The following is a 27,681-nucleotide window of genomic DNA, read 5'->3' on the forward strand; positions in this document are numbered from 1 at the left end:
CACGGTTCCACCAATGCAGTAAACTGCCTCCAATCTTTTCACCCCAAAATGCATAACCTTACATTTTGCCACATTAAACTGACATCCATTCTCCTTAGCCCAGACCTCCAATCTATCCAAATCATCCTGCAAAAATTTGACATCATCTGCATTCACTATTGCCCTACCCAACTTCGCATCATCTGCAAACAAATGAACTGTTCCTCTCAGATCCTTTCCTATATCGTTTATGAACAAATTAAACAGCAGTGGTCCAAGAACAGATCCTTGTGGCACACCACTAGTCACAGGCCGTCTTGTGGACTCTACTCCTGAGTAAACCACTCTCTGATATCTCTCCGTCAACCACCCTCCTATCCATCTCACCAACCCTATGTCCATCCCCATATGCCCCAATTTACTGATTAGAATTCCATGTGGTATCCTGTCAAAGGCCTTGGCAAGGTCCAGTAGAATCACCGTAAACCCATTACCCTTATCCAGTTCAGCTGTCACTGTGTTATAATATGTGAGCAAGTTACTGAGGCATGACCTACCCTTCACAAAACCATGCTGTCCCTGATACAGTATCCCATTTTCTTCTATCCAATCTTGTATTTTCCTCTTGACTATTTTCTCTAAGACCTTGACAATGATTCCTGATATGCTAATCGGTCGGTAATTTACAACAGCAGTCTTGGAACCACCTTTATGCAGTGGAACTATTTTCCCCTCTTTCCACCCGCTCGGGACTAACCCAGACCCGAGACTCAAATTAAACAAAATGGTCAAGGGTACTGACAATTCTTTAGCTGCTTCTCGTACAACACGAGCTGGTATACCATCCAATCCCACAGATGTATTGACATTGAGGTTATGCAATAGACTACTCACCTCCACTTCATTAACCACAATTCCCGTATAATCTACTGGTACATTCGTTTCTGCAATGTCACCACCTGGATGATATATTATTGCAAAGTGCTCACTCAGTAACTCAACTATCTCAACTGATTCGGTTACCTCCCTACCATCGGCATTCTTTAAAATCAATCTGCCATGTACATTTTTCCTTTTACTTGCTACATATCTAAAAAACTGTTTAGGATTCTCTTTAGCCTGCATGGCCAATGTTCTTTCGTAATCCTTTTTGCTTTTCTTACCACACTCGTCACCCTTCTGGCCTGCGCTTTATACCGTTCATGTGCCTGCCGGTCACCCTTCTCCTTAAATTCCCTCCATAGTTGTTTCTTTTTTTGCAACTCAAGCTTAATGGTGTTATTCATCCATTTAAACCCTACTTGATTTATTATTCGGACTTTAGGTATACAGTCAGCCATTGCTTCATGCAAGCACTTTTTAACTACCTCCCATGCACTATCAACTTCTAGTCCTTGCAGTTGTACATGCCATGGCACTGAACCAACCAAACTCCTAAGCTTGTCATACTTTCCAGCCCGATAATTCCACATGTACCCTGTCTTAATTGAAAATTCTACACCTTTAGCCACCTCCCAAGTTAAGACCCTATGATCACTTTCACCGATTGGTGGCAATGTGGTCATATTTGTTACAGCCAAATCCTCAGATGTAATTACTAGGTCAAGCACTCTCTGACCCCTAGTATTTTCCATTACATGCTGTCGCAGATAGTTATCCCTTAATAACCGCATAAAATCCAGTTCCTTCCTCCCGTGTGTCCTCTCCTCACTCCAATCAATGCGACCATAGTTGAAATCTCCCATAATAATCACCCTCCTTCCACCCATTTCTTCTATTTGCTTGTGCATACTGTCACCACCATCTTTTCCATCACGTGGTCTATAGCAGCACCCAATTGTATATTTAGTTCTGCTAGCCACAATCTCACACCAAATGGCCTCAAATGTGCTCTTTTCTCTATCCTGCAATTCAACTTCTATTCTCCTTGGCTGGAGCTCATCAGCTATCATCAATGATACTCCTCCCCCATTTTATTCTCTCTGTCATTCCTGAACACACTATACCCATCACATTCAATCCCACTAGTTATATCATCTACAGTCAGCCATGTTTCACTAATACCTATAACCTGTGGTCTGGAAGTGCCAACCATGGCCAAAAACTCTTCCTTCTTGTTCCTAATACTCCTAGTATTAGTGTACATGAATTTAAGACCCCCCATTAGCCCCAACCCTACCTTGATGCCTTATATTAACTATCCCACTCAGATTTGTTGTCCTTATTTGCTCTGGCATATTATATTCATTCTTACATTCAACTGCCTCCATAAGGAATGTATCTCTACTCCCCCCCCCCCTAACAAATCTAGTTTCCCTGAATTTGCACATCCACTACATTCAGCAACACTTTCTCAAGTCTTCTTACACCGTAACCATTCAAATGCAAGCCATCCATCTTATATAGATCCTTTCGCCCATCAAACTCACTCCACACATCCACAAATTCCACACCACTCGTCATACATAACCCACGCATAAAGTCATTTGCAATTATAGCCCTCCTTTTAAACATTTCACTGTCATACCGTGGCAAAAGACTAATAATTCTAACTCTCTCACTCTTTTCTTTTGCTACCTCAAACAATTCAGTCTTCTATCATTTCCATTTTATCTCCTTTCAAATCATTCGTACCTGCCACAACAATCATTTCTTTCACCCTTTCCTTTTGCTCTCTAATAGACGCAGTTACGTCCTTTATGGTCGCACCAGGTTGGTACGGTTTTGTCAAATCCTCTACTAACACACCTCGTACTAACGAGTCTCCATACAGCACTCTATCCTTCATTTTGTTCATGTTCACATTCATACGTCTATTTTTCCTGTCATACCTTTTATTATTGGTTGGTTCATTCGGTCTACTTTTGTTCATGCACTCTAGCTGCTGTTTTGCTCTTTCTATCGCACTATTCAACAACGCGATCTCACTCAATGCATCTATCTCATCTTTTTTGTTCTCTAAGAAACCATTTATACTATCATTCACACTTTCTACATTCACACTCTCACAATTTTCATGTACAACCTTGCCGTTTCTTGTCATATCCCTATTTCCTTCATTCTGAAGGTTGACAAAAATATCACACTCACGATCCGAAATACACTTCAATTCCGCATTCTCCCTACATTTTCTACACACATTCAATCCTTTATTATCATCTAACCACACTCCGACCGCACTCCACAAAACGTACATTTCACAGCTAGTACACTGACTCATTTCTTTTATGCTACCGTTCTTTGATAACGATGGAAACAAATTTATATAACAAATATTATGGAAACAACTTTCGTTTTCTTTTGCCAGATTCGTTCAGCTTCGATTTGCACATCGCGATATTTTGTAATTTTTTAATTTTCTTTGTCGTCAATCCGACTATCTACTGGTACTGATATTTCGATAAACTTAACACCCTTGTTTTCACTTTTTTCAACCACTGTGATATCGGATGTATTACATTCCAAGCTTTTGTCAGTCTGGATTTTGAAATCCCAGAGTATTTTAGCTTCTTCATTCTCAACCACTTTCTGGTGAACTTTATACTTTCAGTAGTCTTTAGATACTTCAAACCCATACCTTTTTACCTAAATGCCAGTGGATTATCTTAGCTACGTTATCACGCCTTTTACGGTACTCAATTTGAGCGATTTTGTTGCATCCACTTATAATGTGGTCTACCGTTTTTTCCTTTTCTTTGCACAATCTACATTTACTGTCTTCTTGAATTATTTGTATTTTTGCCTTCATAACGTTGGTTTTAATTGCCTGTTCTTGTGCTGCAAAAATTACCGATTCTGTTTCTTTCTTTCTTTAGTGCTCCATTTCTAAACCATTGCCAGGTCAAGTTGCTGTCAGCGCTGTCCTTTATGCTGTGAAGGTATTTTCCATGCAATACCTCATTTTTCCATCTATCAGTTCTCACTTTTACTTGGTTGGTTTTGTATTCCAATTTGGTCTTTATGGGTTTAAATAAACCCTCTTTCCTTACCTCCTTAGAAATTTTTGCGTTGTTTGCTGCATTTAATAATTCAAATTTCGTTTTTCTTCTTCAATAATTCACTTCACTTCCCTTGTAATAATCCTCTACCTCCTTTTTTGCGTGATAGATATAGCCTATCAATGTCACTGTGAGCATTAAAGGCATGGTGCATTGTCATTAATTTTCGAGTTTTTCGATCTAAATCTTCCATCTCTAGCTGGGTCCATTCAACAATGACTGCTGAATATCTCAGAACAGGTATGGCCCAGGTATTAATTGCTTTTATCAAATTTCCAGCATCAAGCATTGACTTAAAGAGTTTTCTTAATCGTTTTATGTATTCTGCTCTAGTTCTTTCTTTGATCTTATTGTGCATAATTTGCGATGTTTCTAAAATTACGAAATATTTTTAGCTGTCTTCGAATTTTATTCCCTTGATTATTTCACCATTGAGCAGCTCGATTTCGTTCATATCTTCAAACTTTCTTCTTGTTATTCCAGCAATTGCACATTTGTCTAAGCCAAAATCCATTGATATATCTTCACTGAATATGTGCACAGTGTTAAGCAACGATCCGAGTTCATTCTCTGATTTGGCATACAACTCCAGATCGTCCATGTATAAAAGGTGAGATATCTTTGCACTCTTTTGCGCAGTTTGACAACCATGAGCAGTTTTATTTAAAATTTTAGTTAAGGGGATCAATGGCAATATAAACAACAGAGGAGATAATGAGTCTCCTTGAAAGATTCCCCTTTTTATGTTTACCTCTTCAATTTCTTCTCTATTTATAACCAACGTTGTTTTCAGTTTTTCATGCTGGATTGCAAAACGTTTTGCACGTTTTCGCTAATACCGAATAGTTCTGTGCATTTTAAAAGCAGTTTTATTTAAAATTTTAGTTAAGGGGATCAATGGCAATATAAACAACAGAGGAGATAATGAGTCTCCTTGAAAGATTCCCCTTTTTATGTTTACCTCTTCAATTTCTTCTCTATTTATAACCAACGTTGTTTTCAGTTTTTCATGCTGGATTGCAAAACGTTTTGCACGTTTTCGCTAATACCGAATAGTTCTGTGCATTTTAAAATCCAACTATGAGACATCGAATCAATCGCTTTTTTATAATCTATCCAAGCAATATGGAGGCTGGTTTTTCTACGTTTGCAATTTTTAAGAATCATTTTATCAATCAGCAATTGGTCTTTTGTGCCTCTTGAATTTTTGCTGTTACCCTTTTGTTCAATTGGGAGAAGAGAATATATATATATATATATATATATATATATATATATACAGGGTGTTCGGGATAAATTTGACAGTTTCGTAAGGAAAAAGAAAATCTTCTTTGTATCTATTAAATTTAATGAATTGACAAAAAAAGGCAGAGTTAATTACAATACTATCAACAAGATTTACTCAAAATAACCACCATTAGCATCGATCACAGCTTCAATTCTGCTTCGGAACCTCGAACAAGCTGATGCTACAGTCTCCCTGGGAAGGGCCGCAAAAACTGTTTTAATTTTATCCATTAACTGGGCTTTTGTATTACTGGAAGTGCGATTGGTGTCTTTTTCAACTGCGCCCCATACAAAATAATCCATGGGGTTAAGGTCTGGGGAGTTTGGAGGCCAAACATTTGGACTGGTGAAGTCGTAGAAATTTTCAGACAACCATTTTTGACTTTTCCCAGAGGTGTGGCAAGGGGCCGAATCCTGCTGCCATACATACGGCCTACCATTGGCTACCCTTGTTATCCAGGGCTTGACTACAGTTAGCAACTCCACGAACAAAGCCCGAATTCCAATGCCAGGGTTCTTCAACATCTGTTCCTGCAGATTTGCGAGGAATTCTGCTGTACGAACGCAATCAGATCGTCTGCTAGGGATCTTTCTTCTTGCTACATCCTCGTAGTCACCATTGCAAGTCTCTAGTTCATGCCTGATTGTTTTTACTGTATTCAGGGAGCATTGGGCAGCAGTCGTAATATCCTTATTTTGATGGCGGGCACGAATCATCATGATACAAGTTATTCTCTTCCATGATTCAGGTGGGTTCCAGCTATCCATCCTTTCTGACATCTTGTATATGAATGAAGAAGGGTCCAAACTTTTAAATGAAGAGAAGTGTGTGTTAATACATGTAACTTACGGAAAAATATAATTAATTATAAATATGTCAAATTTATCCCGAACACCCTGTATATATATATATATATATATAGCTATGTTTCCGAGCACAAACAGTTAATTAAATCTACACCTGGCTCGTGAAGGGTACTGAAAAAACCACGGAACTACCGTCATCTAGATGAAGGCAATGCAAACCACTTCTGTATATGTATGTATATATTTTGCCATGAAAATCTTATAAACAGAGGGTTAAGTTAATTTGATATAGTGGCGGAAGATGGGACACCCTGGTTGGAAGGTCTGAAATGGTAACTGGGAAAGAGCAAAGAGGAACTTCCAATGAAGCTAACAAGAATGGAGAAGCTGGATCAAAGCATTCTGGAAGTTCAAACTCTGAAAGAGGAAGATGCCGCCCCTCTACTGAATTAGATAAAAAGGAACATGGAATGTAAGAAGCATGTATCAAGGAAAACTGGAACTGGTGAAGAAAGAAATGAGAACTCGAGTTAAGATGTAAGGAATCAGTGAACTGAGATGGTCAAGAATGTGTCATTTTGATACCGATCATTTAATGATATATATCTCTGGCCAAGAAAACCATCGAAGAAATAGAGTAGCATTCATAGTTAGAAGAGAATACAGAAAATACATTTTGGGTTACAACTCAGTGTTTGATAGAGTAATTCTGATCAGAATAAAGGCATATCCAGTTATGTTACACTCATAAATGTGTATTCACCCATAGATTCAAGTGATGATGAAGTAGAAGAATTCTGCAGCAGCTTGCAAACAAAATATTGATAAAGCAATTATTTTTATAGCTATATAGCTTAATTTCGTTTAGGAGTGCCACTTTAAAAAATATCCTTGACTTTGTACTCAAATATTAGGGCATTACTGATGTGATATAAAAACCAATATATGAAGAATAATATAGCAGGAAAATTCTGACATAGCTTTTTGAATGTAGTTGATCTCGGTGATATGCATTCATCTGCTGTTAAGCTGTTAAAGGAAGGGTTTTTTGGAAAAGTGGAAGAAAAGCAATGTGGGGGAATTATTTCAAAAAACCCGGGTTTTTTATATGTATAAAAATATTATTATTAAGGGTGGGTAAAGAGCGCTTTTAGGAGGGGGGTTAGAGAAGGATCTGAAATTAGAAACTATTTCTTGGGGAAGAGGAAGGATTGATGGGAAAAGGTCAGGGGTGGGAGTAATGGGGTATGAGCATTTTCGAGAGTGCGTCGTCTTCGGAACTCTTGGGGGAAGTCTAGGCTATGCAGTTGGCTTGGTGTTTCTGTCTTTGGTGTGCTTGTGTTATCTTCTATTGACCGGAGTCGTGACCTAATTTTTTTGTTATGAGCTTCCAACTCTCGGAGATTATGTAGGATCGGTGGACGTTTATTGAGTTTTCGTCACATTTTTTGGCTATCGTTTCTGATGTTCTAAGCATTGTTTCGTTCTCTTGTATATCTAATATTATGGACTTGTCGATTTGCGGGGTATGTTTCTGATCAAGGGCGTGGACTGCTGTTTCAGTTTTCCCTGTACTTTGTATTCTGTTTTTCTTTTCGTGTTTGCATTTTTTTATTGTTTTAAAGTTCTGGAATAGAGATGTTACAGTCACGGAAGTGTTCTTGTACTCTTTCTCATAAAGACCTGATAGTAGACTGTGATGTCACCTACACAGGTTTTACTATCGGGTCTTTATGTTCTTGAAGTGTAATCTTCTGTCGGTGTTGTTGTTATTGCCGTTCAATACTACAATTAATCACCCTCTATGTGAAATGCACTAATCTAAATACTTACTAAACGTTTCCGCTATATTTGCAGCACATGGGACTCGTATTCACTCACAGCAACTAAAGACTGTCTTCAATATTCACCAGTTCTACTATTAACATAACTATAGAATTATACTGTTTTTATTTTGCCGGTTTTTCATATTTCAGTTCCTCTTTCATTACTACACTTGTCACCTACCTATCCTCCTGAATCTCATTGTTTTCGTGGTAGTGATGGACACACAACATCGTCTCTCTCTCTCTCTCTCTCTCTTTCTCTCTCAGAAGTTCCTGTATAATTCCATGATTGCTCCACTTCACTCCTACTTTATTTATCTTAAAACTCTTAAGAATAGAAATTGATTTGCTATAAAATAATGATCATGACCAATCCCTAAGCACTACTTATATCTCCGCCTTCAAGGTGATCAATCCTCTGTACATCATTTATCTCTTTCCTTAATTTATCATTGTCCTTCGCAATATAATTCAATACATCTCTCATGCTCTGTTAATCTTGTACGTGCCTAGCCATTCCACATGCCAACACTACATAATCGCTCTACCCACATTCTGCCATCATGGTGACTTACTGTTATCTCTATATTTTGGAGTTGTTATGTTTCATCGAATCGTTTTAGACTTTGGTGATTCTATGAACATACACTCTCAATTCAGATCTGTCCCTGGCCATATCTTTCAGAATTTTCAGGCGAATTCCAGTTGTTTCATTAACTCTATCCACCCATCTAATTCTTGGTACTACTCTTCTCCTACTTCCCTCAACTTTAGCAAGCGTCATCATCTTCTCCAGACTGTCATTTGCTCGCATAATATGTTTAAAGTATGACAATTTTTGCTTGATGATCATAGCTTCGAGGGAGCAATCTGACTTTATTCTGTCTATCACTGATTTATTGGTTTGCTTTGCAGTCCATGGTATTCTTTGTAAGCGTCTTCAAACCCATAATTCAAATGCATCTATCTTCCTTCTTACACTCTTTCTCAGGGTTCAATTTTCACATCCATACAGTACCATAGGGAATACCAATGCTTTCACGATTCTGATTTTTGTTGAGAGTCTAATATCTTTATCTTTAATGATCTTGCTGAAATTTAGCATTGCTTTCTCTCCAAGTAATAATCTTTTTCTAACTTCTTTAGTATAATACCCATCTTTATCATCCGGGATTCTAGGAGCACAAAATTGCTAACTACTTCCATTTTCTCCCCATCTACTTCAAATTCATTAAGTTCCTATGTTGCCATAACTTTTGTGTTTTTGAGGTTACGTTTAAGGCCATGTCTTGCACTTTCTTCTTTAACTTTCCTAATAAGTTCCTCCAAAGCTTCCTTGCGTTCTGCTAGCAAGGTGGTCATCTGTATACCTCAAATTATTAACATTTCTTCCACCAATTTTAATTCCAACTGAAGACTCCTCCAGTCCTGCCATTCTTAAAATGTATTCGCTATAAGTTAAACAGGTACGGAGATAAAATACATCCTTGTCGCACCCCATTGAAATGTTTCTCAAATGACAGAAATGTTTCTCAAAGATCTGTTCGGACAGTAGCTTCTTGTTCATAATAAAGATTTCTCAGAAGGATAATGAAATGCTCTGGTATTCCCATTGTTCTTAACACATTCCACAGTTTCATATGATCTTCAGAGTAGTAGACATTCTTTTGATATTCCTGTGCTCTTTCTATTATCCATCTCATATTGGCGATCTGATCTCTTGTTCCTCTGCCTTTTCGAAATCCTGTCTGTTCATCTGGCATTTCTCTCTTCATGAACGGTTCCAGTCTTTTCTGAATGATCTTAAGTAAGACTTTACTTGCATGAGAAATCAGTGCTATAGTTCTGTAATTTTCGCACTCTCTCTTGCATCGTCTTTCTTCAATAGAGGTATATAAACTGATATTTTCCATTCCCTAGGCCATGTATTGTGATCCAAATGTGTTAATTAGAGCTGTTAAAATTTTAACAGCTCTATATCAGCTCAATAGGTATTCCATCCCCTCCTGGTGCTTTCTTACTGGTTCTTGTGTATAATTCTGCTCTTCATATGGGATCATATTACTAAGTTTATTATTCGAGTCCGATTGTGTTGTTTCAACTAAAGATAACTGTGCCTAAGTAACCCAAGAAATTCGATTTCATACTCACTTGAAATTTCCTGATCTCAGTCAATACTTCCATAAAGTCATGCGATATATCGCCCTTTCATCGCTACTCAGTTTCATCCGTCTGAACGCTTCAGTTTCTTCTTCCTCTATATTCCTTGACCCATAGTATCATTCCTCTAAATATCTAAAATTTGTACTGACCTCAACCTCACAGGAAATGGCTTCAAAGCTATTATCGTTACTGCATTCTTCCAGTTCCACAATGAAAGAATACAAATGTTTCTTAACTCAGCAATAATATCCCACTTCCTCTTTTCTCTTAGAAAAATACTATGCTCATCACATTCTATTCTCGTGAGTGTCATCCTCTGTTAAGACTGTCTCAATGACACTAATGATTTGTGAGCTGAGTAACTGTATCAAGGCCACAAACTCTGCACCATTGTTCCTAATACTCCTTCCATTGGTGTATAAACAGAGTAGCGTTCGTCTGGTTCCTTACCATGATGTATTATCATATCATCCATGTAATTTGACTCTGTTGGTCTCATTGACGCCATCCATTGTATAATTTTGTTTTCATGACTGGCCACATGCTCTCCTCCTCTCATCAACCATGTACCCAGCTTCACACTAACGATGTCAGTAAAAAGCAGACTATCTGTAACAAGCACCTTCAAATTTTTCCTGTATGCCAACAAACTGAAGTCCTGTCTTCGCCATCTTCTAGTTGCCATTTGTGATCCCTTCCCTTCTACTCAACTCACTTATCATACCTTAATAACACATTTGGCAATTTCTCTCTCTCTCATATGATTTCACTCCTCTCTCTCTAGCAGCACCCACAAATCATGCACTCCTCATTCATGCTTCACCGCAAGTCATTTATTCCAACTGGCACAGTCAACTCTGTATTTCTTCTCCTCTCCACAGTCTCGGTCACTCTTCCTAGTGTTCCTCCTCTCAGTCACTTTTGACATCTTTCACTATAGAGCTCTCATACAGCATTACATTACTTTCCATGATTCCATTGCAGTCATTCATCTCTGACTCAACTGCCACTTGCACTTTCCTTCTTACACCTCTACCTATCAATGTCTTCTTTAAATGTACTATTCAACTCTGTCCATGCCTTAGTTCTCTTCTCAATGGTATCATTTTTTTGAGATTCTCGCATGGATTCTTATCTTTTGTACTAGCTTCTTTACCATTCTTCATTCTTTCTTCTACCATTCCACCATCTTTTGCATCTTCTTCTGTCTTACTACACTAGGCAGTGTCATTCACTACATTTGCGCTGAATTCACTACTATCGAACTTGGCTGCATTGTCATTCATACCACCGTCTCGATTGTTTCTTTCAGCAGATCACTCGTTCGCTTTTTATAACTTTCTTACTACTCATTCGCTGCTCTTTTACAGTATCTCTCTTTGTTATCAGATGATCACTCATTCTTCTCGATGCGTTTTTCGTTATGCCTCAGTTCTCTTCTTCAATATCATAATTTTTTTTTTTTTGAGATTCACACATGCATTCTTATCTTTTGTGCTAGCTTCTTTACCATTCTTCACCTTTATTCACCGATACATTACTGCTCATGAATTCCACATTCAAATCACACTTTGGAGAGAGAGAGAGGACGAATGAAAATGAACCAAGTAACTTCCTATCTCAAATCAACAGTCGGCATTCAAATGTTCAGTTCTAGAGGAGAGACCATTTCTGGAACCCAAACTGACTTCAATTCAGACAGCTCGGCCATAACTTAAATGCTATCACATCATGAGCTAATTGTGATGATATAAGCCAGTTGTAGGGCAGAGAAAATAAAGGAAGACAGAAACAATTCTGGCAATGCATCATTGAAACTTAGAAACTGTAGGAGATTAAGAGATATCTACAACTTTATTTAGGACATGGTATGACCACAGTGTCACTTCATACTACTGTATTCTTTTATACATCTTTTATGCATTTTATTGTCTTGTACATCCTTTTTGTGTGTGTGTGTGTGTGTGTGTTGGTGTGTTGGTGGCATATCCATGTATCTTAGCCAAACGCTAAATAAATAAATAAGGACATGGTAGTATGATTACGAAGACTAAGCTGGATTGTAATATGACGATAAACATCGAATTGAAAATTTATCTTAGTATATATGTTTCCCTGTTTACAAGCAGATATTGTAAATAAACTGATGACGATGACTCTCTCAACTTCTCTTTACAAAATACGCTATCGAAGTTTAGAAGCTACTGCCACCAATGAGTAAATTTTCACATATTCTGTGATTGGTTGTACTTTCTACCGGACCACTCGCCATTATTATATTGGTGTCTAGAAATAGTGGCGCGTAAATTTGTAAAGCCGTTCATCGCTTTTATTAAAATGAGTCAAAGGAAAGAAAAAAATGAAAATATACAAGTATTTATTAGATGTCGGTGAGTGCTTATTACGAAAAAAATAATGTTGGATCAGACTAATGTTAGCATTATATTAGAAATCAGTGCGGTATTTTGGTTCACATTTAAATGGTGATAATATTATGTGACGACCGTTTACTTTTTTGTTAGTTCTCTGTGATTGAATGAAGTTTGTTTTAATCATTTCGATTGCTGGTGTCATTTTGTGCTAAGGATTAAAATAAAAGCTTAGCAAATGTTTCGATTTACGAAGCAAAGGTATAATGCCTAACGATACCTTTCTAATTGTGTAACAGCTGGTTAGGTTCGACACTTTGAAGATAAACGGCTGTGTATGCATCACACTTAAATCACTGATAAGTGTGATGCGTAAACATTTTCCTCTTTTTATGAATGTCTATCACAATATACTTTCATTTGATTTGTTTAATATAATTCGAAGTACTTAATAATATTTAAGGTGGAATGTTATTATGCTCTTAAATATCACGATAAGATAGACTAGAAAGAAGTATTATTATCTTTGAAAGTTGAGTTCCTGTAGTTATTGAGGGCATGGAAAGTAGATTTTTCTCATAATGAGTACTTCAAAAATCGACTGCAGAAATGCGACATATTTATATGTGATAAATAAAGGTAAAATGAGTCGGATGTGCTATTGTATTGGGAAGGAATATAAAATAGGTATAGTTATATAACGTCACTGTTGAGGAATTTTAAAGAAATACAACATAAAGAAAATTTAATGCAGAAGTTTATACAGTAAAAGTTAAATTATTTGGGCATACTTTTGAAATGAATGAATGGTAAATGAAAAATCGATCTTGGTGTTTGATATTATAAATAGTTCCACCAGTAAAGGTTATCCTCAGCACAGTTGGACATTCCAGTAAACTGATACGGAGCAAGTTTACAGACATGAATATAATCTGCACTTGATAAAGAGAAATGGAGAATCAAAAACAAGAACTGTTATGCATTGCAGGCAGTGTGCCTGTTTTTCTGTATCATTAAAATGGAAGGATATAAGTCTAATATTATTTCAATGCTTATTAATTTAAATAAATTTGGGGCTGATTAGTGAAATAAAACTTAAATAACATATAACTATACTGGATTGATAAGAAATTGAAATTTAAACATGTACTCCAAAATTAGGAAGGCTGATATAGATGATACTAATAATCACACACACACATGCATGCATATAACCCCCCCCCCCACACACACACACTTTCCTTGATTTACAGATGTTGCCATGTGGTTTCTGTTTGTAAATGTTAGTTTCTATTCAAACTCAAATAGTGGCCATGAAATAATTTTTAAATTCTACTTAAAAAAAATTCACTCTGAATTAATCCAGCCTGCATCCCAGTTCACCATTAATTTTTTGTGAAGAAAATGTATCAACACTTGAAGATAAAACTACTATGGATTCTCATATTCTATCCCATCCCATTCCATTTCATTTCTTACAAATTTTTTATGAAAAAAAAAAAAAAGCAAAACTTGAACACCCTCCCTGAAAATCCATCATATGGTTTTGTCAATATATCTTCTTTTGTCATATGGCTGAGATATGTTTCAAGTTATTAACATGGTTAAACACCCACCATTCCATATTTAATTCTGGAAACTTATTACCTATTGATATATATCATCAGGATATGTTAGTATCCACCAACAGCAACACTACTGTTCCTTATAGCATAATCCAGTACTCCTACTTTACAACTTCTCGCTTTTACAACAGGTAAAATTTTTCTGAGTGTGAAATGATGTGCGATAGAAAGCAATCATCGATGTGCATTGCGACTACAGGTGGTGTACTGACTGAGACCATGTTGTAGAACTGAGAATAAATGTATGAATGGCTTCTGGTAACTGAATCACCATTTTATATTCAATAACTAAGATTTACTCCACAAAATATTGTATATTTAACTGCATTAAAAAAAAAAAAAATGTACTGTACCCATATCACTTTAGAGTTGTAGAGGATTTAAGTCTACAACCTGCAGTGGAAGAAAACTTGAAATTTGTCTCACTTTTCAGTTATATTCAAAATATTTTACATTTATTTAAAGTAGTACATATATATGGTTACCGCGCGGTTAGCCTAGTGGCTTTGCGCTTCGCAACCATATGCCTGGGGAAGGAGTGTCCCAGGTTCGATTCCCGTTGTAGACGTGAGGAATTTGAGGATCTTCCTCAGGCATAGCCAAGTTAGCCGGTTAGCGCGGTCAGTAGGGTTTTTTCCGCCAGTTTATCTGGCGTTTTTCATCCCACAAACAGGCAAACCGGCCCTATGAACATACGCCTCTCCAGTCAAAAATATATCCCCCCAGCGGCAGACCAGGCGACGGATCGGTTGGGAGTAGTACTAACAAGAAGTCGCATCTAAAGTAACACGCGGACCCTGTATGGGAAGCGGGAATAACGCGTAGTAGAAGAAGAAGAGTACATATATATGGTTATGGCCCACAAAAATAGGTGGAAAGAGGAAAAGTGAAATTGAATAGAAAATCTTTTAAAAAATGGAAAGCAGTAGCATTAGAAGCGCAAACATGCAATTTTAATCCTTCACAAAGGCAAGGCTAGATAACTGGCAGAAGACTTCTGTAAAAAAAAGAAAAAAAAAAAAATCAGCTAACGCCTTTTTATTCCCGTATACGGGGAGTAGGCGAGGCCATTTAGCCCTATCTAACTTTTGGAGACTGAGTGGGCAGTTTAATCTCCACTGGTACCAATCAGAGATAGATGGCCCAAGGCTATCACTAATTAACAGTACTCAGTGAAGAGAGACGGCTCAAATGTGCCGCCATCTCGTGGTCCCTAACCCTAACACAATATATTTAATGTCTGAAATAATGTGGGTTCTACGGTCGATTTTCTTGAGTTTACAGGACGAAAAACCTGAGTTTCCAGGAGGAAAAACCTGCTTGCCCGTGCCAGAGATCGACTAACTTGGGAACCGGTCGAAAAAAGGCTTAGAAAAATTTCCTCTAGTTGCCAACTAGACTCAAAACCAAGTCTTCCTTCGTGCGGCCAAGCGCCGTGGTTGGCAAACGCCACATCCACTGAGCTACACAGACTTCTGTATCATCTTTTAAAGAATGTAGGGAACTGATTGGGCTTCAGACCTAATATCGAATCTTCTCCTCCTTGCAGTGCACCCCAGCAGTATGTATCTACTTATATACCCAACAAATGAGGATGAGCTAGCAATTTTGGATTTAGCAGACCAGATTGTTTTCTTATTGGTTTAAATGGAAATAAAATGATGCTGCAAAATGACAGAATTTGATGCCGGCCATCTTCACTAAAAAAAAAACTGCGCCTAAATCAGCATCCTGAATGGAAACCTATAGGTTTTCGATTCAGGTTAACCCCACAATACAGTCTAATTCTTACACAGTTTTTAACTAATTAGCTTTCAGAGCTATCCAAACTCAGCCATGCTTTAAGGGAGATACTTGTGGTGGAGGTAGTGTGATGGTTTGGGAAGGCCATCTCATTGGGTGAATGAACTTACCTCTACATGCTTTCTGGCTTCCATATGCGGCTGCAATAGGGGAGACATTTGTCCTACAAAATGATAATGCTTGTCCTCATTGAGTTCATGTACTAGTATCTTTTAAGAAGAAATTATTGTACATGTGGACTGGCTAGCCAGTCCTCTTAATCTAATCAAGCATGCCTGGAATGCTCTAGATAGACATGTTGCTGCTCTCAATCCCCCTGTCATTGCGAGCACTGTACTATTATGAGGGATGTGACCACATTCCTTATTGAGGCACATTGACAATCTCAATTTGACAGTTTTTGTGAGTGTTTCTTTTACATCTCATATCCTGTTGCTGTTCACCGAATTTCATAAAAAATCATCATACAGTTTGAGTTATCATGATTTTTCACTTTGTTCCTTAATTTATAGAAACCAGTGTAGTTGAGTAATTATGGAATCCAGACTGGAGACTAGAGATATGAGAGTTCTGAGAAAAAACAAAACAAAAATAGAGTAGTGAACAGATATCAGTAGCAGTAACCAGCTGAGTAGTGTCTGGTTCCGGTAGGTAGGTAGCAATATCTCTTTTGCCTTGTTGATATATGGAATTACTGAGCATGTAGCTAGAGATAAAATTTAATTAATGTAAGTTTTTTTGTAATTGATTTCAATTCCATTTCATGCTGTCATGTAGAAGCACACTGTCATTTTCATATGAACAGTCAGGTAATGTTTATATTTTATTATTTACAGCCCTATGAGTCCTCTTGAAATGAAACAAAATTGCATAATGGCAGTAGAAGTTGGATCAAACAAAAAGGATCTCATTGTAAAAGAAAAACTAACAGAAAAATTTTCTTCAAAAACATTCACATTTGATAGAGTATTTGGTCCTGGTACTGAACAGGTAAGATGTTACTTTTAAATTGAATCTCATCAGGTTTTACAAGGGAAGTTTCAGTAAACCTTAAAATCCCCTCTGACATTTTCATAAGTAGGTACTTTTTTTTTATGTGAATCCCACCTGAAAAAGGCCATAGGTGTATTATATGTTATCATGCATTTAGGTTGAAGTGCTAGTTAAACCTGCGAGGTTTAAAGGTATGAAGACAGCAGGTCAAATAAATTAGTTTTAATGACTACTTATTTTCCACGATTTATTCCACCCCTCATTCTAACCAGCCAGGCTTCTCTCACAGCTGAACTTAACTGTATTCATCACATCCTCTTATCTGTTTGCTGTAATTATAAAATAAATTAACAAAAGACTTGTTCCTCCAGAATGCTACACATTGTAAGTACCTAGATATGTAATGTTGAGTTAAGCTCCTTCAATATGTGTTTTTACATTCAATTTGTATAAGACTGACTAGTAGGATGCATTAAGTTGTATTTAGCTTTAAAGAGTAGAAATGTTGGAGAACTAAACCTTAATTTAGAAAGATTTGTAACTATTCATATTTGTAGATTTAGGGACACAAAAACACGTGTTGAACAGATTATTTTATTAATTACTAATAAAATAAAACTTGATGTTTCGACCCCTATATCGAGGTCATCATCGGAAGAATACAACTGTATAGGAACCAAGCTACATGCTCATGCCTTGTATACCAGTAAACTAAATCTACGTAGTTAATAAATCCTTTTTCCTAGCCTGACCTCTAGTGATAAAAAAAAATAAAAAAAAATTAATAAATAAATAAAAAAAAAAAATAATAATAATAATTTTTTCTTAATGCTTAATCTCTTAATGCTTCTGTGTTATTTCTGATGCACAACCACTAACCATCCTCGTGTGAAATAAGCAATGCATACTGCAATTTGCTTTTATGAAGAAGTGCTTTATTCCCATGCTGATAAATAAGGTGTTAAATTTCCTACAGTTTGCTAGTGAAGTCACAGCAGTACATATATCACTATAAACTGCTTAAAATTGAGAGCACAAAAGCAATTGTTATTTCAATATATGTATTTAAATAATTTCTCTGTATTGCAGTTTTTGCTTCTTGAAAATATACCTGATTAGGTTACTTTTAAAGTCAGGCTACTTTTAAAGAGAAAAATGATTTCTTAGAATTTATCTGAATAAGCTTTTTATCCCACTGCATTGAATTAAAAAGAAAATATTCATATATTATTATTCTTTTTTTTTTATAAAAAAAAAAAAAAAATAATATATGAATATTTTCTTTTTTAATTCAATGCAGTGGGATAAAAAGCTTATTCAGATAGAATTGAAGGAAGTACAGGAAGATGGTTTAATGTTAAATCTGGTGTGAGACAAGGATGTACATTATCCCCTCTGTTATTCATTATCTATATGGATCACATTATGAAGGAAAGTGGTATTAAACATGATATCAAAATTGGAGATGTTAATGACAGCTCTTTGCTTTATGCGGATGATGTTATACTTCTAAATAAATCCGCTACAAGTCTTCAAGATTCTCTGACTAAATTGAATAGCTGTTGTAATAGATATGGTTTGAAGGTCAGCAATAAAAAGACAAAGACAATGAAAATAGGCAGAATCATTGAAATGTCAACTGTGTTGTGAATGGAGAACCTGTGGAACAAGTGAAACATTTCAGCTACTTAGGCACGATTTTTACTGAAGATGGTAAATTAAATATAGAAATAGACAACAGAATCAGCAAAGCTGGTATGGTAGGAAGTCAATTGAATAAATTCATATGGAATAAGAGAGAAATTAGTCGGAACACTAAATTAGCTATACAAGACAGTGTTCAAACCAGTTTTAACTTATGGATCTGAGAGCTTTGTCAGAAGTAAAACACTTGACCAAAGACTAGAGACCGCAGATATGAGAGTCCTGAGAAAAATTATAGGCGTGAACAGATGGCATCAATGGCAATATCATATTAAAAATGACGATATTAGGAAAGAACTTGACATTGTCAGCATCCAGGAATGCGTTAGCAGAGCTAATCTCAGGTGGTATAGTCACTTAAACAGAATGGGTGAAGAAAGATTAGCAAAACACATTCTCTGCCAGGTTGGCAGCAAAACGACCCAGAGGAAGACCAAGATATAGGTGGATTGATACGGTACAAAGTGCCTTAGATGATAGAAATATAAGATCTGGTAATGTTGGAGTCTTGACAACTAACAGACTGATTTGGAGGAAAATTGTAGATAGGAAGTTAGTAATGATGTAATTTTTTTCATGTAGTACTATCATATCCTGTACACCCCTTGAGGGTATATGGCAGGAATTTGATGATGATGATGATATTCATATATTTTGCAATAAGATCTAAAAAAATGGTTAAATCTTGATATATAAAATTTGAAAAAAAAAAAAAATTTTTTTTCCTGCATGTGGTACTTTATTGTAAAGTTTGAGGTTTCCATGTCAGGAGACATAAAAAATACCATTTTTGACACACTTTTAAACACTGTTAAGCTATATTCCATGCTCAGGTCATTTAATCTGTTACAGGTATAGAAATAATTAAAAAGCATAACCTATGCATCGAGTCATTCACTATTATGGCCCTCCTCAGCTCTGCTTTGTCATATAACAGCAACAGACTTGCTATAATAACTCTCTCGCTCTTTTCGTTTGCTACTTCCAGTAATTCTTTCATGTCCTCTCTTATGCCATACTTTTCTCCTTTCAAATCATTTGTTCCAGTCAATATCTCTTTCACCCTATCCTTTTGTGCTCTAATTGCCTCACATCGTTAATTTTCGTAGCTGAAAAGAAAGATTTTGTCAATCCCTCTTTGATAACACATTTAATGATTGAATTACTATACAAGACTCACTCCTTAATTGTTATTTCTCTCTTGGTCCAGCCCTCATTTGTCTTATCTTGCACTTCTTTCTTTGTTATCAGCTGACCCACTTTCCAGACGTTTCGGCATTTGCTCTTGCTCCCACTTCATTGTGTATCGCTCTGTGTAACCAAGCTATCTCCCTCATTATAGCCAACACTTCATTCTTTACATCAGTCATACTTTTCTTTCGTTCAGCACTTTTACTCTCTCTCAATCTTGACACATTTAATCTCTCTTTCAATCTTATCTACCATTACATCACACACATTTTCAAGCATATTTTGAGTTCCATCCACTACTTCAATCTTGCGACTTGAGACACACTTTTGATCCTTCCCCTCATAGCATCAGCACACTTTCCCACCACAATCACTTTCAAACCAAATTCTATTTGTCTTTGGTAATGTGTATATTTTTCAGACATTGCATGCACGAAGTCCCTTTGGTTAAATTCTTTAAACAATGACACCTTGGTCAGCATTGTTCTGCTTTGCATTGGTGCCATGTACTACATTACATAACTTACCGTGCAAAATACTAAAATTAAAATGAATTAACTCAGAGCATGTGTAGCTCAGTAGAAGTGTCGTTTGCAATCTGTGGTGCTTGACTGTACGAAGAAAGACTTGGGTTCAATTCTAATCATCGACTTGAGGAACTTTTTCTAAGCCCTTTTTTCGACTGGTTCCAGAGTTTGTTGATCTCTGGCATGGGCAAGCGGGTTTTTTTCTCCAAGAAACTCAGGTTTTTCGTCCCGTAAACACAAGAAAATTGACTGTCGAACCCACACTATTTTCAGACATCAAAAATATTGTGTTAGGGACCATGAGATGGTGGCACTTGTTAACAGTCTCTTCACTGCATGCCACTTAATTAGTGTCAGTTTTGGGCCAGCTGCCTCTGATTGGCTACCAGTGAAGATTGAACTGCCCACTCAGTCCCCAAAAGTTAGATAGAGCTAAAACTGTCTCGCCTGCTCCCTATACAGGGAAAAAAGGCATTAGCTGATTATTTTATTTTATTTATTTATTTAACTAATTAACTCCACAATACAGTAATTCTAACACAATTTTTTAATTGTATTAGATAACTCTATTTTTTTAAAACTAAACGACTTAGCTTTCGGAGGTCTCCAAACACTATCGTACCACGATACGCTACATATGATACACAACAATATATATATATATATATATATATATATTGTTGTAGTTACCTTTCTCACCTTTCAAAGTGAGAAATAAGCAATGAGAGAAGAACAGTTGCTTATAGAAGCATTAAAAGAAAAAGTGTATGAAAGTAAAGGTTCTGCATCTGCTGCCTCGGTATGATAGGATTGCTAATTAGTCAATAAGAAGATTGTGCAAGAGAAATAGTGTGCAGTTTATAGATGTATGGAATGGATTTGATGGATGAAAGGACTTGTGTCATGGACTGCATTTGAAAGGTTGTGGAGTTAGATATTTGGAGAGAGAGAGAGAGAATGAACAGTGAGAGGTTGGATGTGCAAACTCAGGGAAACAAAGTATTAGGAGGTATTAAGTGAGTTCAGCTACTCTTGGATACTGCTGGATACAGTTTCACAGGTTTCAAATCTGAAAAAGTCGGTAATGACATTACGCAAGGGCAACTGCATCCAAGGGTATGTTTAAATGCATGTACATGAATGCCAGAAGTATCAGAAATAAAGAAGGAAAGTTTTGGCATTGGTCAGCATGACGTGGCAAAAAATTAAAGGCATCAGTGAGGCCTGGTTGACAGAAAATGACATAGTTGCAGGGGTAAGAGGTAAAGAGTTGTATTTTCAGGGAGGATACAGAAAATTGGACAGGAGATGAGGTGTTGCTGATGAAAGCTGAATAACTTCAAACAAAATAATAGAAGTTAATGAAGATATTAGGTCAGAGCAAAGGGAGAGAGATGGTTCATTTGAGGGTATCTAGTGTGACAAAATATTATTTTCCTGACCTCCATGGAGTCATAAGTGTCATCATTGGAGGTTAACACAGAGTATTATACCACTCTTTTAACTCATCCATTCTGCACGTTCACTGCCTCTCAGGCAATGCATTCCATGCTTCAACCACTCTCCATGCAAAATACTTACTTCTTTCCCTTTTATTCATCACTCCCTTTGACTTTCAGGGAAGTTTTTGGTTGCTTCTATACATGGGGTATGCAGAAATATGTGGATGCTGTGCATTGGCAGTTTAGCACAATGATTGCAGGCTGAGCAATTATTATAAGGGACATAGATTGGAGGGAGAAAAGGGGTCTTGGCAAGGTGGGAGTGGAATTTATATACAGTTTCTAATGGATAATTAATTGAAACAGTTTGACCAGAGGTTTGAGAGAGTGCTGGATCTGGTAATAGCATCAGAAGATGTGTCCATAATCAAGGTAGACACTCGGCCTCCAATCTGGGAAAGGACCATGTTGTATTGTTCTGGGGGTTTGTTATGAATGTGGAATTCTCTGTCAAGAAAGGGTTTATCTTAAACTATAAAGCTAGTAATTATGATGCTTAGGAGTCAGCTTGGAGCAGTGCCATGGCATAAGATGCTACAAGAAAAGTAATGCATGGGAAGTAGTCATGGGTTTGTTTCAGAGAAGCAGTGCTTCATAGTCAGGAGGATAAACCAAGTGGGGGGGGGAGGGAAGTTAAGTGGATGAATAGAGATATAAAGCAAGATCTGCAAAAAAAGAAAACATTGTCAAGGGGATATAAAGAAAAATGTGAAGAAGCATTCGGGAGTAGCACAAAGCACAAGGGAAAGAAGGGCAACTAGTATAGTAAGAAAGGCCAAATCAGATTATGAGAGAAAATAGCTAAGCAAGATGAAATAAATCCCAAAGAGTTTTTTTTTTTTTTACTATGTAGCAAGTAAGAGACAGAATCAGAAGAAATAGTTGACTTGATGAGTGATCACTTTGCAAGGGTGTCTCATCCAAGTGGAGATTTTGCAGTTGCTGATGTGACAGATTGATGCGAGCCTTGAGGTAGATGAACAGGAAATGCTCAGCATATTGAAAAATATTAGTGCAAATACAGCAGCGGAATGTGATTGTATGTTGGCCCATGTGCTATGACTATGTACAAGCATAAAAGCAGTGCTTCTGGAAAAGTTATTTAATCTAAATTTCAGCTGTGACTAGGTTTCAAGGAAGTGGAAAGAGGTTGAGGTTAAGATAGTTTCATTACATAAAGGTGGTTCCAAGACAGAAGTAGCAAATTAACATCTCAGGAGTGTTGGGAAAAATTGGTTAAAGGTAAAATCCAGAAATAGGTGGATAGCCTAGTTTTGTAAAATGTAGTTTCTGCCTTAGTAATTTACTCACCTTTTATAATAGTGACAGCGGAATTAGTTAAGGGACATGGCTACACCATGATACTGATGGACTTTGCAAAGACATTTGACAGAAAACTACATGGAAAACTTACATAAGTTAGAGCAAATGGGAATGGATATGTAGCTGTGACATGGATAGGAGAGGTGACTGATAGACACCAGAGAGTAGTATATAGTAGAGTGAAAGCTAGGAGAATGACTACTGCAGTGCCTCCAGGTTCTGTACCAGGACCACTAATGTAGTGTATTTATTAATGGTATAGAGCCTGGATGGTGAACCTATGGCACGCGTGACAGAGATGGCATGTCCGAGAATTTTGCTGGCATGTCAACGATTTACAGGTGATATCCTTTTAAATGCTTATAAATTAGAAGAAACACACGTATAAACCACAGTAAAGATTATTTAATTGTAAATATTTCATCCTAAGTATCTTAGGACATCATCAGTACAGTATTTAAACAAAATTAGGAATAACATACAGTCAGGGTGCATGATTACAATAGAATCTCATGAAAACGTGCATAACGTGGGAAGTAGTACAAAAAAAAAAAAAAAAAAAAAAAAAAAGGTAATTATTAAACGCAAGCCTACATTCTCAGGTTGCTACATTCACAATTCTTCTGCTCATCATCCATCTCAGAAATCTGGCATTATTAAATTACTAGTTTCCAGAGCACACAAATTCTGCTCTTCTGAAGAATCTTTAAACCAGGAATTAGAAGTTATCAAAAATACAGCCATCCTAAATGGATCATCATCATCATCAAATTCCTGCCATGTACCCTCAAGGGGTGTACAGGATATGACAGTACTACATGAAAAAATTACATCATTACTAACTTCCTATCTACAATTTTCCTCCAAATCAGTCTGTTACTTGTCAAGACTCCAACATTATCAGATCTTATATTTCTATCGTCTAAGGCACTTTGTACCGAATCAATCCACCTATATCTTGGTCTTCCTCTGGGTCGTTTTCCTGCCAACCTGGCAGAGAACACTTGTTTTGCTAATCTTTCCTCTCCCATTCTATTTAAGTGACCATACCGTCTGAGATTAGCTCTGCTAACACATTCCTGGATGCTGACAATATCAAGTTCTTTCCTAATATCCTAATTTTTAATATGATATTGCCATTGATGCCATCTGTTCACGCCTCTAATCTTTCTCAGGACTCTCATATCTGCGGTCTCTAGTCTTTGGTCAAGTGTTTTACTTCTGACCCAGCTCTCAGATCCATAAGTTAAAATTGGTTTGAACACAGTCTTGTATACAGCTAATTTAGTGTTCCGACTAATTTCTTTCTTATTCCATATGAATTTATTCAATTGACTTCCCACAATACCAGCTTTGCTGATTCTGTTGTCTATTTCTATATTTAGTTTACCATCTTCAGTAAAAATTGTGCCTAAGTAGCTGAAATGTTTTACTTGTTCCACAGGTTCTCCATTCACAACACAGTTGACATTTTCAATGATTCTGCCTATTTTCATTGTCTTTGTCTTTTTATTGCTGACCTTCATACCATATCTATTACAACAGCTATTCAATTTAGTCAGAGAATCTTGCAGACTTGTAGCGGATTTATTTAGAAGTATAACATCATCCGCATAAAGCAAAGAGCTGACATTAACATCTCCAATTTTGATATCAGGTTTAATACCACATTCCTTCATAATGTGATCCATATAGATAATGAATAACAGAGGGGATAATGTACATCCTTGTCTCACACCAGATTTAACATTAAACCATCTTCCTGTACTTCCTTCAATTCTAACTGCTGACTCACAACTCAAATAAAGACTAAGTATTGCTTGATATAATGCCCCATTGACACCATATAACTGCAGCATATTGAATAGCTTCTCTCTTGGCACCTTGTCATATGCCTTTTCCAAATCGACAAAACTTAAATACAGATCTTTGTTATATTCCCATGCTTTCTCGACTATTTGTCGTAAAGTGAAGATCTGATCCTGACAGCCTCTATTTGGCCTGAATCCAGCTTGTTCTTCACCAAGCTTTTCTTCCACAATTCTTCTCAACCGTTTCTCAAGTATACTTGCATAGATCTTGCCAGGAACACTCAGTAGGGAAATACCTCTGTAATTCTCACATTCAGTTTTATTTCCCTTTTTATATATGGGTACTATGAGAGCTCTACTCCAATCATCGGGAATTCGTCCCTCTGTCCAGGCTTTCTGAACTATGCAGTGCAGCCACTGTAAGACTCTTATACCACCATACTTCAGCATTTCTGGTCGAATATCATCTACTCCTGCTGCCTTTCCACATTTCAAGCCTTTGATGGCTTTTTCTACTTCAAGTATGGATATGTATTCCTGACTGCATGCCTGGTCAGTGTTTTTTATCACTGTGCTGTCATCACAGCTTGTTTCATTTAGCAGTTTTTCAAAGTAATTACTCCATACTTCAAGGATATCTTTTTCTCCTGTTTTCATTTCACCTTTATCATCTCTAATTCCTTTTACAGCACTTTTTCCTCCATTCCTAAGCTTCTTCAACAACCTCCAGAATATTTTGCCACCTTCTTGATATTTATTTTCTATATTCTTGCCAAAGTCCTCCCATGACTTTTGTTTAGCTAGTTTTACACACTGTTTAGCTTTCTTACATTTGTCTCCGTATTCTGTAAGAGTAAAAGCTGACTTATTTGCCAGGAACTTTTGATATGCTTTCTTCTTTTTCTTCACTGCCTCTTTAACTTCCTGTGTCCACCAGGGAGTTCTGATTTTTTTATCATTGCAGATAACCTCACCACATGCCTCTCTGGCAGAATCAATCAATGTTTCCTTCAGAGTTTGCCACTGAATCTCCAAGGTTTCATTCCTGTTCTCAAACTCTTTCATTTTCTTTTCAATAATATTTCTGTATTTTAGTCTACAGTTTACATCTGAGAGCTGCTCAACTTTTATTCGCTTTAAAACTTTCTTACATGTTATTCTTTTCAATATGAAATTCAATTTTATCCTGTTCAAGACTAAATAGTGATCACTTCCAATTTCAAATCCTCTGTACACTCTGGTGTCCTGCACCAGGGAGAAAACATCACTATCATCAATAACATAGTCAATGAGACTTTTTTTATTCCTAGCCTCTTCTCTCCATGTGAATTTGTGCACATTTTTATGTTGGAACATGGTGTTAGTAATAACCAGTCCATGTCCTGAGCAGAAATCCAACAGATATTTGCCATTATTATTAGCTTTGCTCTTTTCTCCAAATTTTCCCAAAATATTTTTGTATGTCTCACAATCATTTCCTACTCTACTATTTAGATCCCCAACAAGGACCAACTTTTCCTTTTTCATTGTGTCAGTTGCTTTTTCTAAAGCCTCAAAAAATTCCTCCACTTCTACCTTAGTAGAACCTTCTGTGGGACCATAGGCACAAATAAGTCTCATTGTCCAGTTCCCCATTCTCATATTTGCCCACATTACTCTACTTGAGACTGACTGCCATTCAAGAAGATTAGCCTCGTATTTTGTGTTGAATACTATGGCTACTCCTTCTTTTCCTTGATTGTTATTGCCTGAATATAACATTTTGTAATTATTGCTCAGAAAGATCTCACCAGTTTTGGTCTTTTTTGTTTCAGTCACCCCTATTATGTCGATCTGGTACTTATCTAATTCCTCAGCTAGCTCCATTTCTTTGCCATTCAGGCTTCTTACGTTGATAGTACCGATCTTTAACTCTGGTGATGTTGAGTTGGGGTTTGTTTTCAGATTTGTTCCAGTAGCTGACTTTTCGCTGTTCGCCCTGGTTCCCTGGCGAAAACAACGGGGGCCTTGTTTAACCGGGCGACGCCCCAGCCGGCATGAAATTTTGTCATGTTGTACCATCATTTTTTTTTATTTTGGTTTAACCAATAAGAATACAATTTGGTCGGCTAAATCCCAAATTGCCAGCCCATCCTCGTTCGTTCAGTATCAAAGTAGATACCCAACAGGGTGCACCACGAGAAGGTGAGGATTGGACATTAGGTCAGAAGCCCTGGTCGGTTCTCCGCATTCCTTTAAAGGCTATGTGGAGGTCTCCTCTCAGTTATACAGCTTTGACCCTTAAGCACCCCTCCTAAATGGATATAATCCCAAAACAACTCAAAAAATCATCAGTCACTTCTGCATACATCAAACCAGACAGGAAGAAGTGCATAGGATTCCCATACCTTACGTTAAAGGCATCTCAGAACGTCTTTCTAAAATTACGAAGAAATACAATTTTGCCACTACTTACAAACCTATCAACCAAATTTACAACTTATTACCTTCTCCTAAGGACAAATTCTCCCCCTTGATGTTACCTGGTGTTTATGAGATTCCATGCTTATGCAAATTATCTTACTTTGGACAGACAGGTAGGTCTGTTCAAAAACGCACTCGGAACATCAAGACCACATTCATCTTCTTAAACCGCAGAAATCTGGCCTCTCTCAACATGGAATTGAAAATCCAAACCATAGGATCCATTGGGAAAAGGCTAAACTTTTACATAGATCTTTATTTAAACATGAACGTTTATACAAAGAAAGTTCTGAAGCCCTACTACACAGAC

General features: G+C 36.8%; 1 protein-coding gene across 3 annotated transcripts in view; it reads left to right on the forward strand.

Annotated features, from left to right (window-relative positions):
* The first annotated feature begins 12,343 nt into the window (after window positions 1-12,343).
* The window catches only part of LOC150108792 (kinesin-like protein KIF11-B), a 706,328-nt gene continuing 690,990 nt past the window's right edge, over window positions 12,344-27,681 (forward strand). For all 3 annotated transcript variants that reach the window (XM_090403242.1, XM_090403252.1, XM_090403263.1), the window contains exons 1-2: window positions 12,344-12,450; window positions 16,694-16,847. In XM_090403242.1, coding sequence (XP_090259368.1) covers window positions 12,398-12,450; window positions 16,694-16,847 — 207 coding nt within the window. In that variant the 5' untranslated portion in view covers window positions 12,344-12,397. The remainder of the gene's footprint in view (window positions 12,451-16,693; window positions 16,848-27,681) is intronic.

The sequence above is a fragment of the Typopeltis vanoorti genome, chromosome 2 (genome assembly GCF_054136105.1).
Source record: "Typopeltis vanoorti isolate ZY-2024b chromosome 2, IOZ_Tvanoo_1.0, whole genome shotgun sequence".
NCBI classification, from domain to species: Eukaryota; Metazoa; Arthropoda; class Arachnida; order Uropygi; family Thelyphonidae; genus Typopeltis; species Typopeltis vanoorti.